The sequence below is a fragment of the Capsicum annuum genome, chromosome 4, assembly GCF_002878395.1.
Source record: "Capsicum annuum cultivar UCD-10X-F1 chromosome 4, UCD10Xv1.1, whole genome shotgun sequence".
Classification (NCBI taxonomy): Eukaryota; Viridiplantae; Streptophyta; class Magnoliopsida; order Solanales; family Solanaceae; genus Capsicum; species Capsicum annuum.
The window spans coordinates 553,322-567,627 of record NC_061114.1 but is presented as its reverse complement, the minus strand read 5'-3'; the positions used below and the strand labels follow the sequence as shown (position 1 = coordinate 567,627).

General features: G+C 34.0%; 1 protein-coding gene across 4 annotated transcripts; it reads right to left on the bottom strand.

Annotated features, from left to right (window-relative positions):
* Positions 1-2,760: 2,760 nt before the first annotated feature.
* LOC107868386 (receptor kinase-like protein Xa21) lies at positions 2,761-9,821 on the bottom strand. Of its 4 annotated transcripts, XM_047410472.1 has the most exons (5): positions 9,505-9,795; positions 8,275-8,343; positions 6,253-6,399; positions 3,320-5,311; positions 2,761-3,231 (listed from the first exon to the last, which is right to left on the bottom strand). In XM_047410472.1, the coding sequence occupies exons 4-5, from the start codon at positions 4,431-4,433 to the stop codon at positions 2,894-2,896; spliced, it is 1,452 nt and encodes a 483-aa protein (XP_047266428.1). In that variant the 5' UTR covers positions 4,434-5,311; positions 6,253-6,399; positions 8,275-8,343; positions 9,505-9,795; the 3' UTR covers positions 2,761-2,893. The 4 variants fall into 4 exon arrangements, with proteins under 4 accessions (XP_047266428.1, XP_047266426.1, XP_047266427.1 ...); XM_047410470.1 differs by having other exon boundaries at positions 6,253-8,343; XM_047410471.1 differs by lacking the exon at positions 6,253-6,399.
* Between the last annotated feature and the right edge of the window lie 4,485 nt (positions 9,822-14,306).

Sequence of the window (14,306 nt, the reverse complement as noted above, 5' to 3'; positions counted from 1 at the left end):
AAAGAGAGGTGGATCACAAGGGATACGCTTAAGTACCAAGTCTTTCCTTAGCCAGAACCTCTTTAGATGGAATCAAACTCCACTTGCTACTCCACCGGGATGAAACTTCTGCTTGAGAATAATAATTCTAATTCAGAAATTTTTTCTAATGTGGAAGATCAGACAAAGCTGCAACCACAAAGCATACAAAAATTTCAAAAGAATTATTCCACACCGAAGGCTCTGACTTATTGGGAAAAATGGACTGTTTTTTCCGCCCCTTCCGGACCACTTTCAAGCAGAAAATAATAGAGAAATTAAAGAGAATAACAACACAAAGATTTAACATGGAAAACTTCCCAATTGACGGAAAACCACAGGCCTCTCAAGAAAAATATTTACTATATGAAAATTATTACACCATACAATACACAATATTTTTCTCACACACCCTCACTTCCTAAAATACTATTCTCAAAGAGATCTCCAAGAGAATTATCTCTAAACCTCTTTAATAGTAAACAAGAAAAAGAATATTTTTGTATGTTTCAACAATGAAGGAGGTGGAGTTTATTTATAACTCTCAACCTCCTCCCAAACCAAATAGATTTTCAATGTGCGAGGCAAAACTTTTCTTTGTTCAAAAACCTCAACAATCATAACATTATACTTTAGTTGTTTCGAGTATTTATATCTCCAGAATTTGAAGTACTAGTTGGTGATATTCCCATAACATGGGACAAGCATGCATATTTAGACTCGACTAGCCTTTTCCTCGATCTGTAAAAATCTTATTATTGTCCTATAGATTCTGATTACTTATATAGTTATAGTATACGCTAAGTTCAATATGCTAAATTGTGCTAAAGTATTAATTTCTTGCTAATGGAGTTAGACGCTTTAAGAACAAAACCATGCAGTTGGAAAGGAGAAAGGAGAAAATTCTTGATGATCGATAATGTATTCATCTTGAACTAAATTTGAAAAATGATTTTTACTTTTTATCGAACTAAAATAATTTCGCATATACTCTGATTACTTATAATGTTATTCCCAGCACTAGTGCTAAATGGTCTATCTTTCACAACATAATTGGTATATTTCTTAGCACTATTGGGACTGCATGTATTGTCGCTTACACCGTAGCCTGTATCAAGAGTGCTCGGATATGTTCCAACATGATAGCTTTCAAAAGTAAACTGTGAGACATTACTCGAACAGAAGGTGAAATATTAACAGGAGGCAAACCCTGGACCTAATTTAACTAACTGTATATTAGATATACAGGCTTGGTATGGCCGGGAAAAGGTCTCGGTTTCTGGTGACCTTAAGTCAGATAATAAGTATAGTGAGAACACAAAACATAAATAATATTGCACCAGAGAGATAAAAGTTGTAAACAAGAGTATTTCAAACTGCAATGTTTTTCTCCATTCAAATCATTTGATGGTCTGCTCCCACCAGATAACTAATATAACAGAACCAGAACAAGTATCATGTTCCAAACACTCCATTCTTTCGATATCTTTCCTCCAGCCTAACTGAATAACACTTGTTCTCACTTTATGTGCTCTGAGACCTCTGGTTTGAAGGCAAATCTCAATCAGAATTATAAATATGCAGTTGGCAAAAAAGTCCTCTATTCAGCCAAAGACTTGGAAAGTCAACCAAGTATTGCTTTAATTTTTGTGTGCCTAATTCTTTTAAATAGTCGTGCTTTCATATTCTCTAGAATTGTGTGGTGAAAAGTAAAGCCACATTTACTAACTTATACTATAGTGTCTTCTTAATATTAATCAATTTTAGTCAAATTTTCTCAATAAATTACCTTCTGTAATGATACTGATTTGAATATTGCTTGTTATTCTAACTTGAAATAGCTCCAACTTGCCTATTTTATTAAGATCCTATAGTTTATAGCATATTCTTTCCTAGATAGTCTAGTTTTTACCAGTGAATTATTTTCTATATATCCTTTGGAATTAGTTGAGTTGCGGAAAAGCTAGATTAGAAACCATAGTGATCAAAAAAGAAAACATAATGTGATTACGTGTTAGGTTGAAATTGTTTGACACTAGTAACAAAGAATTATGTATTTGGTAAAAAATGTATTTGTAAGCAGTACTTTCGTTAAAGTGACTATAAAATAACCTTATTTTGTTTAATTCATAATACCTACTAATAAAGTACTTCCCCTAATATGAAATTCAGACGCGATTCTCTGACCTTTAAAATTTTTGATAGGTTGAATAGACCATCAATGTTTGGGAAATATCAACACTAATACCATCAAATCAACCAAGTCTTTTTGTAAATATGGTGACAAAAATTCCTCTAATCAGCCAAAGACTTGGCAAGTCAACCAAGTCTTGCTTTCATATTCTGTGGAGCTGTGAGGCGAAAAGTAATGCCAGACTTACTAACTTATGCTATAGTGTCTTATTTAGAATTGAGGAATTTAACCAACTCATTGGCGTAACTGGTAAAGGTTCTTCCATGTACGTGAACAGGAGGTTATGGGTTTGAGCCGTAGAAATAGATCTCTTAAAAATATGCAGGGTGCATGATAGAACCTTATGGTCCAGCCCTTTCCTAGACCCCATGCATAGCGGGAAATCTGTGCACCAGGCTGCCCTTTTATTGGTTTCAACAACAATTACTATCTTCATGAATCTGTTATAGTTCTTTGAGTTTATGCCCTTTGTACAGTCAAACAGTGAGATTTATTGCAACTATCTAGCATACTTGAAAGCAATTAATTTGAATAATATTAAGAGGAACTAGCACCTTGCAAAGAATAATATTAAGAGGAAACAGTGAGAGTTATTGCAACCATATTCTTGCATTTCTGAAAACAGAATCATGCACAAATCAAGTGCTAAAACAAAACAAAACAACAGATTCAAAAACATGCTCAACATGCGAGAAGTTGAATCTTGATCTTCTGCAGTATCCCTACAGCATCTTTCATGTTTGTCCTTCTTGCCGGAGATTCAGCACAACAATCTAATGCCACATTCATGATTGAAGCCACAACTTCTAGCTCCTTCTTAAAGTAATTAGCCGTTGGTGTTACCAAGTTGACATCTATGACATCCATTACTGCCTCTGAGAGTGAACAACTCACCCATTGCTTCAAGCTAAGATCTCCCTCAAACTCATGAGGCTTTCTCCTAGTAAACGTTTCCAGCAACATGACCCCATAACTATAGACGTCACACTTTGTTGATACTAGTCCATCCAGTCCATACTCTACAGTCAAACAATTCATTTAAAGATGCAATATGCTTTGTAGGTGGGAAAAAAAGAAATGGATAATCAGCAAAACTAAGAGACGTACCTGGTGCAATATACCCCAGTGTTGCTAAGGTTTTAGTGTACAAATCACCCTGATCTTCACCAAGCAGTTTTGAAATGCCAAAGTCACTGAGGTGGGCAACCATATATTCATCCAGCAAGACATTACTAGGCTTTAGATCACAGTGAATAACAGCCAACGAACACCCATGATGGAGATATTCCAATGCACATGCCACATCTATCATTATGCTTAGTCTCTGCCTAATGTCGAGGAAGTAGTTGTGTGAATACAAATATTTCTCAAGACTTCCATTTGGCATATACTCCAGCACTAAAGCCTTAAAATCAAGTTTGGAACAACTAGTAATGACTTTTACGAGATTCCTGTGGCGAAGGCTGCGCAGAACTTCACATTCCGTATCAAAGCTCTTGAATGCCGCATCTAGTTGCAGATTGAACACTTTAACAGCAATGGTAGTTCCACTTCTGAGAACACCTATGTAAACAGAGCCAAAACTTCCAGAACCAATCAGATTACTCTCGCTAAGCGCATCTGTTGCTTGGATCAATTCATAGTATGAAATTCTTTCTCTTGTTATGGCAGACAATGAATCAGTTTGTTGAAGAACTCTTTTACCTTTTCTATACCTTATCAAGAAGAAAATAAAGGGGCTAGGAACAACTACTAGTGCAATTCCCAGAAAAAGAAAAAGAACTAGCAATTTTTTCCTATTTGATCTGTGCTTTGATGAAGTTGGGCATGGCGGGACACTAAATCTTGAAGAACCACACAATGCTTCATTGTTGATGAAAAACTGACTCGAGAGGTTCTTGAAAGGACCTCCCGAGGGTATTTCTCCATTCAATTTGTTGACAGAAACATTGAAATATTTCAGGTTTTGAAGTTTCTCCAAAGACATAGGAATGATTCCTGATATATTATTGTGAGAAAGGTCTAGGAATTCCAAACCTACCATTCTGCTCATTGAGTCAGGTATAGATCCTTGCAACTTGTTGTGTCTCAAAGAAAGGTGCACCAGCATTTGCAACCCTCCAATTTCACTGGGAATTCCGTTTGAGAATTGATTCATTGACAGATCTATTAGTATTGCAGCCTTTAATTTTCCGATTTCTGGAGGTAAAGTACCTACCATGTTGTTTGACGATAAGTCAAGAAGCACTAGATCTTGAAGGTTCCCTAAGCTTGGTTGTATTCTCGAACTCAATTTATTGGAACTGAGATGTATCTCCCTAAGGGAAGTATTATTCCCTAAACAATTAGGAAGAGAACCTGAAAATTGATTTTGAGTCAAGTCGATGACATCCAAGCACTGCAATTTACATAGCTTATCACCGATAGATCCTTAAAGTTTGTTATTACTCAAGAACAAGCCCTGCAGATCTCTCAACTTGCCAATTGATGTGGGAATCGATCCAACCATGTTGTTTCCAGAAAGTCTAAGGTCTAATAAGCTGCTTAAGTTCCCAACTTCATCTGGAATTCGCCCTTGGATTTTACAACTCATGGCGAAAAATGTTCTAAGAGACGTGGAAAGGTTTCCTGTGGAGGCCGGAAGCTTGTCATTTAGAGGGTTGAAAGATATATCAAGATATGTTAAATTTCTGCAATTGGTTAAGGAAGTCAGAAAGCTTAACAATGAGTCGCTGGTTAAATTGTTTGTCCCCAAGTTTAGGATTTGTAGATGAGTCAAATATCCAAGAAAATTAGGAATCAAGCCAGCGAGTTTGTTGCTGTCAAGCTCTAGAATACTAAGTTTTGAACAATTGGAGATGGAATGAGGAATAGTCCCAACAAGATTGGTTAAGTTGCCCATATAAAGTCTTTCAATGTTGGGTAAGGTAGAACACATGTTTGGTGGGAGGCTTCCTGATAGATTGTTGGATGAAAGATCAATTTCTGTCAGCCCTGATATGTTGAAGATCTCCATATCAAGCGAACCACTAAAACTATTAATCCCAAGACTAAGCTTCTCTAACTCAATGAGATTTCTTATCTCTTTGGGTATTTCACCTGTAAACACATGAAGAAAAAATGAATACAAGTGAGATTAACTAGTTGGCTCAATGCTTATCTATGTGATTCATGATTTAGTTCTACCTGATGAAAAGGTGTCAACAAGAACTCAGAAAATTATGTAATAACTGTATACTTCATTTTCCTATTATTATCGATCAAAGTCTTAAGAAGGATGTACATATTATATATTTTTTCTATATTAAAGATCTCCATTTCAAGTGGACCACTAAAACTATTAACCTGAAGATCAAGTACCTCCAACTCAATGAGATTGCTTATCTCTTTGGGTATTTCACCTGGAAACACATAGTGGTTACTAGTGAGTTTAAATAGTTGGTTCCACCTATTTTTGCTAAGATATAAGAATTGCATCTTGTTTAAGTTGTCAATCTCCCATGGTAGAATCAAGTAAGTTTTTAACTTTTATATTGTTGGTCATACAAAAGTATTAAAAGAAAAAAGAAAAAAAATATGTATAGAAGATAAATATATTTGAACAGAGCCATTAATCTGACGTCTCTCCATGCCTAATACCACCAAACTTAAATAACTCAATTAATGCAATTAATGTAATAAGATAAAATTCTGAAGTGTGAAAAACTATCTCAATTTTCTAGGACTCCATTAATGGAGCTTAGAAGAAGAAGAGGAGGAAGAGCGAGAGATAATTTTATAACTGCTTCTAGTCTTTACAAAGAGGAATAACTAACTTGTTCTAGAACATTCTTGTGTGCCCGCTCACTACACACTCCAACTCAACTAACAACCAACTATCATTCAGCCAGCTCATCTAACTAACTGAGCAACAACTTGATGCAGTGGATTAATAAAACAAAAAATAAATAAATGAATGGAGCAGTAGATCGATATAATGAAATATAATCCTCAACAACATGAAGCAATTTGATCCAAGCACTCAAAAGATAAAAATATACCTGTTAAATCATTTTCTGATAAAGACAATAGTTGAAGTTGTGAACAATTTGACAATCTTGCAGGCATATGACCATGAAGCTTGTTAGTGGATAGATAAAGCCCTTTGAGTATTGGGAGACCATTGCATAAACCATTGGGAAGACTTCCTGATAAGCTATTCTCTGTAAATGCTATATTTTCAATTCTAGAAATATTGAAAACTGTGAATGGTATGGAACCCGTAAGTTGATTAACTTGTAAGGATAGCACTTTCATGTTGTGAAGATTGCCGATACCTTCTGGAATGTTTCCTTGAAGTGAATTATAAGATATCTCCAAAATCTCCAACCTTGAGACATGCGAGAGTGACATAGGAATAAATCCTACGAGCTTGTTACTCTTCAAGTTTAATACTCTAAGGTTTATAAGACTTCCAATCCCTTTTGGGATTTGACCCTCTATGGAATTGAATTTCATATTCAAAGTCTCAAGTTTGGAAATATTAGAAAATGAAGAAGGGATGGAACCAGTGAAACTATTATTCCCAAGATTTAGAAATTGAAGTTGGTGTAATAACCCAAACCAAGAGGGAACCTCCCCTCTGAAGTTGTTGAAACTTAAATCAAGAAACTTCAGCCGACGCAAGCTTGTCATTTCTTGAGGCAAATTTCCCTGGAAATTATTGCTTCCCAAGTCAAGTGAAACAAGAAATGAGAGGTTTCCAAACTCACGGGGAATCTTGCCTGTAAGTGCCATGTTAGAAAGATTCAAGGACATCACTCGTCGGTGACGAGAACCACAAGTGACTCCTACCCAATGACAAACAAAAATAGCGGGAGACCAACTTTTATCTAAGAAGTGAAAGGGGTCGGAAATGATTTGGGATTTTAAAGACAGAAGAGCTAATTGATCTGTAGTAATGTTTGTTTGGGTCATGACTGAACTAGCCATATGCAAGAACAGTGTTAACAGAAAAAATGTGAAGGCTTTCTCCATTATTGCAAAATTAGTAGGTATACTCTATAACATGTGGTTTTGAGAATTTAAATAGCAATGAAGTCTCCCTTTTAGTCATATCAATTTCTGATACCACCAAATCAACCAAGTATTTCACATCTCAATCAGAATTATAAATGTGGTGGCAGAAAAGTCCTCTATTCAGCCAAAGACTTGGCAAGCCAACCAAGTCTGCCTTCATTTTTTGTGGAAAAAAAATCTTCTTTTGCAAATAGTCTCGCTTTCATAGATACTGTAGAATTGCGTGGTGAAGAGTAGTGCCACACTTACTAAGTAATACTATAGTGGAGCAATGAGAGCCTTCCTAAATAGTCTTGTCGAATGAATTACTTTCTATATGATGAAATGAATAATTCATTAAAAAAATATTTTATTCATAAGAAAATGCCCTTTTATCACTCACTTATATCATGCTGATGGCGGATTATATTATCTAGCTCTTATGTTATGAACACATCTCTGACCAACCAGTGAACAGGAACAAATCTTGTTATTTAGTTGCTTCAAACACTAATGTCGAATGCTGATAGAACTGAGGAATTAAACCAACTCATTGGTGTAACCGGTGAAGTTGTTGTCAAAAGACCAGAAAGTTACTAGTTCGAGTTGTGGAAACAACCTCTTGCAAAAATGCACGGTATGGCTACTTATGATATATCCTTAGGGTTTAGCCCTTTCCTAGTGTCACGACCCGAACTAGGGTCTGGCCGTGACGGACATCCCGAACCATGAAGGTCGCCCGAACGTCCTACTCCATCTGGTAATCATGCACAACATTCATATAATAAAAGAAGATGCGAAAACATAATTCAATACGGAAACATGATCAAAACTCTGGGTTCAGTCTAACAATAAGGAATGAAATCCAAAATTTCAACTAAACAACATCTGAAACAGTCTGCAAAATATCTACTAGATAATCAAGTGACAACTGTCTGAAAATTGGGACAAGACCCCAGTAGACCAAAACAAATGGAATGACATAATCTAAAATAAACAGGCCTTTTGGAATAAAGAAGGCTCACCACTGCACAGATCATTTCTCTCTGAAATACTCTGCTGCTTAGCCGAACCCCTAGATTGAGCCTCTGAACCTAGGAGGTAGGGGGTCAATACAGATGTACTGGTACGCAGAGCAAATCCAAAATAATAATTTATATTCAACATATATGAGAGCAATTTAAAATAGTTCATAAACATATCGTATAGTAAAAAATCACATGGGCATTTTGCAAGACTCTGTAAATTCATCTGAACTCGATGACACTCTTTGTTTTACTTCTAACGCTAGGTGTTATACCCTACAACTCTGTTATCACAGAGGCCATATGGGATCTGCCTTTAACTCGGCAGCCAAGCCTCCAACTCAAGTTTGTCGCAGGGGTCGGAGTCTCTGCTCTGTACACCATAGGGCACTAGGCCAGCATAAAAATCCCTCATGGGGAAATAATATACCCGTATCGACAAAACACGATCTTTGGCTACGAGTTGTTTGAATTCAAGCCTTCTTCGGGCAACCACCTAACCCTCTTTAACCCCTCTTTTAGCTCTTTCAAAACATGCATTCTTTGAGAACAAACTGTGAAATAATACTCTGAAAACATACTCGGTTATGGCATACATACTTGTGGTATCGTCATACCACTAACTTGCAAGTCTAATTCTCTAAGCCATTTAAAGTATATCAATATCTCTGTTTTCAAAACATACATTTGGGACCACCATATTAATAAATCAATTCAAAGAAGTCTTTCGTTAAACTCATGTAACCATATGCAAGAAAATCTCTTCTTTCAACATTTCAAATACACAAGGTGGTCGTGTCAAAATTCTCAATTTTCATGTAATTTTTTCTCTTTAAAATAAATTCACAATTATATCAAGGAACTCCCTCTCATCATCTCCAAATCATGCTCAATTTCCATGATATTGAGAAAACTATTTTCAAATCATAATTCATCCAATTTCAAATCATTAACAATAATATCATAAACTCAATTTCATCACAAGAGAGGGATTTTATAATTTGTGCTCTCAAACAATCTTCAATTTCAATTTTCATACATATACATATATTTGTAAATCAATTTAAGGAGAAAAGGGCCTAAAGGCCAAATAAACAATATCATTAAACATTCATGGTGCATACAAAATCATGTACTTCAAAATCCCTTTCTAAAGTCTTACTTGATAAACTTTAAATCATACTTGAATATTTCAAGAAGCCCATGTAGTTTAGGATAAATCCCAAGTACCTTAGATTATGAACTTTGGATGAACACTTGCTTTTGGGACTCTATTTGTGCTTTTGATGGATGATTCTTGAAGATCTTAGTTTGGGGATTCTAATTCTTGAATCAATTTTGGAATTTAACGGTGAAATTTTGAGGGATGTTGAATTTTAGGTTGAGGCCCTAGGGTTTGGTTCTTGAGAGGATTTGAGAGAAAAGAGTATATTTTGGAGAAATGAAGGTTGAATTCAGTATTTATGGAGTAATGGGGTGAAGGAAAAATACCAAAATACCCCTCCAAAACCTTTTAAAAAATGCTGAATTTAACCGCCGACGACATTGGGATGATGTCGTCATATATGTGATAAGTCCTCAGCTCTTGTTGTCAAAAAATGTTGGAATTTATGAATTTCTGCCTAAGGCTGACGACATTTTTTTATAAGTCGTCAAAAATGTGATAAGCCGTCAAAAATTGTCGTCACTCAATTTCCAAGTGGACATGCTGGAGGAAAATGGGTATAACGTTTTGTTCTGATCTCGGATTTAGTCAAAATTGGTAGTGTTGGAAAGCTAATTCGAAGAGTTTTCATTTGATATATAGTAGGCCATTCAGTTTGTCATATAAAAGGATTTATGATTGATGAAAATTGACATAACTTGAAATATCCACTAAAATTAATTGATAGAAATGTCTTCAACTCGTCATAGAGTTGGGGTATTTTTGGGACCTCAATTCGCATTCAAAGGTATTCCCACACCATAGGATTGATCACCTCACATATATTAATAAGGAATCATTTGGTTCGGGTCTATATGGGTAGGAACGACGATCTAGATTCTGGCCCGAAAGTACGGGGTGTTACACCTAGACCCCACACATAGCAATAGCTTAGTGCACTAGAGTGTCTTTTTATTAGACTCAACAACGATAACTTTCCTTTTAAATATCTTTCTATTAAAACTACTTGTTAAGAAAAAAGGTGGCATCCTTCAGGAACTTTTCTGGCTCGTGTAGGTCCAAAAAGATAAGTTACATTGAAATTGATAAAGTTTCATGAAGTTCATAATTGCATAAAAGGAATCAAAGTAATGGTTGTAGGGCGTTGAGGCACTTCTTCGATAGTCCTTATATGCATGCTGGACCGCTCTGAAGAATTCATGATTTGTGTATATTTCAGGACGGTGGAAGGAAGTGCAGAATAAGGATTGATTTCACATAACGAAAAGGTGCGATAAATACATATAATGAAAGTTGTTAGTGGCAATAAAATGCACTTTAACAAAGAGTGTTAAGTTATTCAGAGATTAAGTATATCAGGATTAGTTACGACACACTCAAGGAGGGATAACTAATCTGGGGATGATTTATCCCTTATTTTTTATCTCAACCAAACATGAAGTAAACTTATCCTAAAATTAATCCTGAAATCTCTTATCCCTATTATTGACATTGTTGTTATAATAGAGGGACCAATAACGCAATTATACTTTAATTTGTTAAATATTCCCATCATGTTTTACTTATCATTATTTTTTTAGTTAGATTTTTATTTTTATTTATTACTTTTGATATATCAAAAAAAAAAAGAAAAAGGAATTATTTCTATTACCCTTAGCATTAATTACTTATTTACTAAAATATATTCAAGACTAATACTCTAAACATCAATTAATATGAGCAGTACGGCAAAATAATCATATCAATAATTGTTTAGGTGTAGAAAATTATTTTGTACTTACCTAAACCTCAAGGGGCCTAAATGAACATCTCCAAGATAAAAAGAAAGAGAAAAAATAACATGATCATATACCTTACCTTACTATATTTCCACAAAATTTTCATCCTTCCAAAGCAATTACATACAAAAATTTCAACTAATTATGTATTTTCATTAGATATATCGATCTCGACAAATTCAAAATTGAAAAAATGTATCAGATGCTAATTATGTATTTTTACAAAAGAAAAAAAATTATTAGATGTATCAGGAGATAATTATGTATCTCGGTAGATCCAAAATTAAAAAAAATATATTGGCAACTAATTATGTATATTTACTAAGAAAAATATATATTTTTGTTAGATGTATCGAGAGTTAATTATGTATAGAGATCCAAAATCGAAAAAATATATCAAAACTAATTGTGTATTTTTATAAAGGAGAAAAATATATTTTCGTTGAATATATAGGGAGGTCAACTCTAAACTATGGGGATTTATATTGTTCGGAAACAAGAGGGACAATTAGGAAAGAAAAAGAAAAAGACCAGAGAAAAGAGCTGTATTCACATGGGATGTTGTTTTTCAAGCTAATGCTTTCTTTCTCTCTCTTAATTCAACTGATAATAAGAAAAAAAAAATATTATTCTTCTTCCTTTTTCCTTCTTTCTTCCTTCCATTTTCTTTTTTTTTTTTTCATAATTTTTTTATCTTGGAGCTGGGAAGTTATGGCTGATGATATGGTAGCTATTTTGCTTTGTGGGTATTTTTTTATTTATAAATGTACTTGTTTAAGTTGTTTTCTTGAATTTTGAAGAATTTAAGGTTGTTGTTTTTGTAGAATTTTTGGAGAATTTAAGGAATTAGAGATGGAAATTTTGTAGGGTTTTCATCAGATTTCACATCATCTAGTTAAATCTTTTAATTTTTATCGGACTTGAATGTTATTTTAATAAAGACAACCTTTAATGAATTGTTTTTTATTTTCTTTAAAGAAAAAATCTAAAAATTACATGTATTTGTCATGGTGGTATATTAACTTTTTTTTAAACATCTAAAGTCAACATGTATCTTTTAAATTAGGTGGCAGCCGCGTAGGAGCGATTTTCATGCATGTGTGTTGCAAGGTTGAAGTGTTTTTTTTTTTTCATCTTTTGTATAGTTAAAGGGCTTACTTGTTCACTGACAAAGTTAATATATCTATAATCTATGTATATCTTTTTAATTAGGTGGAAGTATTTGGTTGGAGTACTAGTCCACGTAGGAGCAATCGAGTTTCATTCACATGTGTTGCAAGATTGAAGTATTTTTTTTATTCAGCTTTTGTATAGTTAAAGGGTTTTCTTGTACACTGGCAAAGTTAAAGATCATAGTTATAATTTGATGTCAAGTCAAAGGTTTTGTTTAAGTATTATGCCTTTTGAAAAACCGCCTTAACAAATATTGGACCTGTTTTGCAACAGCAATGTCACAAATGAGCCAAACTTTTGATGGATGACATAAATGAGTCATTTCTAATACTTCGATGGCATATTTGAGTGTTTTCTCTTTGTTTTAATTAAAGATGTGGATCTCTAGTAAGACACCACATGGCAAAACTGTTTTTGAAAAACCGCCGTTAACAAGTAATGGCATGGATGAACCTGTTTTGTAACGGCGATGGAATAAACGAACCAAATTTTTAACGGATAACATAAATGAGTCATTTCTGATAATTCGATGACATATTTGAGCCTTTTCCCTTAAATATTAATTCAACTAAAACATCCTTTCAATAAAACAAAAATATGGTTGTTGTCAATTTGATATCCAAGTGTAGAAGCCATTCAATTTAGATGAAAAAGATAAATTTTCCACGTTATGTGGGGGTATTAAAGATGCCTGCCAATGCAATAAGTACGTAGATAAAGATGTCTTACACTTTTTTTTTGGATGGCTGTTGCTTATTACTTTTTAATGTATTGTATATTTAATGCGAAACCAAGATTTTCACTAAGAAACTGATAGTTGATTTAAAATGGAGGATTCCTTTGTTACGTCGTAATTATATTTTTCTCTGTGAATTTCTAAATGGCATAAAAGTGTGACACCTTCTATAGTCGATTTATGTTAACAAAGGTTTTAAAAGTAAAGTTTGTTATTTGCCTTTCGTGATTAAATAGGTGTTTGGTACTACTACTTCGAGATAACATTAAAAAAAATATAGTCATCATAGAATCAGTTACCGAACATCAGGCTACCCTTGAATTCGTTCCTTCATATATTAAAGAGGTGAGCAGGAAGAATAGATCCCAATGATTATTTGACTTCTTGTATTACTTCACTGAAATTGTGTATGTGCTACGGACATCTCGTTGAGGTAAAATTTCATGCTTAATGTGATATAGCTGTTGTTGCTTCAGCATTGTTGGCCTGTGATGCCTATTGAGTACATGTGTTTTCCACGCATTCTGCGCACGAGTGGACCATGATGTTTGATTGAGTCAGAAGCTCTACTTCCTGATTGCTATGTTGTTTTGTGAAGTCATATTTATGTACTCTTTAACTCTGTTATGACAAACTCGACTTTTGATGTTATCATTGATTATTGTATAGTCCACATCTGGTTGGTGTCAAAAGGCGTCAGATATTCTGCTTATAATTCTTAGGGGCCGTTTGGTGTGAGGTACTAAGACAAGTTATCTCGGGATAAAATAATAGTCCCGGGATAAACTTTTTAATAAATCGTTTGGTTTGGCAATACTTGGGATAACTTATCCCAGGATTAATAATAGTTCTGGGATAAGTTATACCACATATTTGGTGGTATAAGTTATCCCACCTTAATTTATTCCGGGATAAATTATAAAATGACAAAAATATCCCAAATCCATTACAAACACATTTCTCCAATCTTTTTCATCATCTATTATTATTGCTTTTGAAATTGAAAAAAGATTATTGATATCTACTTGATTATCTAAAACGTGTTATTTATGACAAATTAAAAAGACTAAAATATCTTATTTTGGAATGAAGAAAAAATATGACTAAGAAAAATTAGCCTCTTATTAATTAAACTTTGCATTTTTTTCATTCCATTGCTTGTGAATTTTATAAACTTATA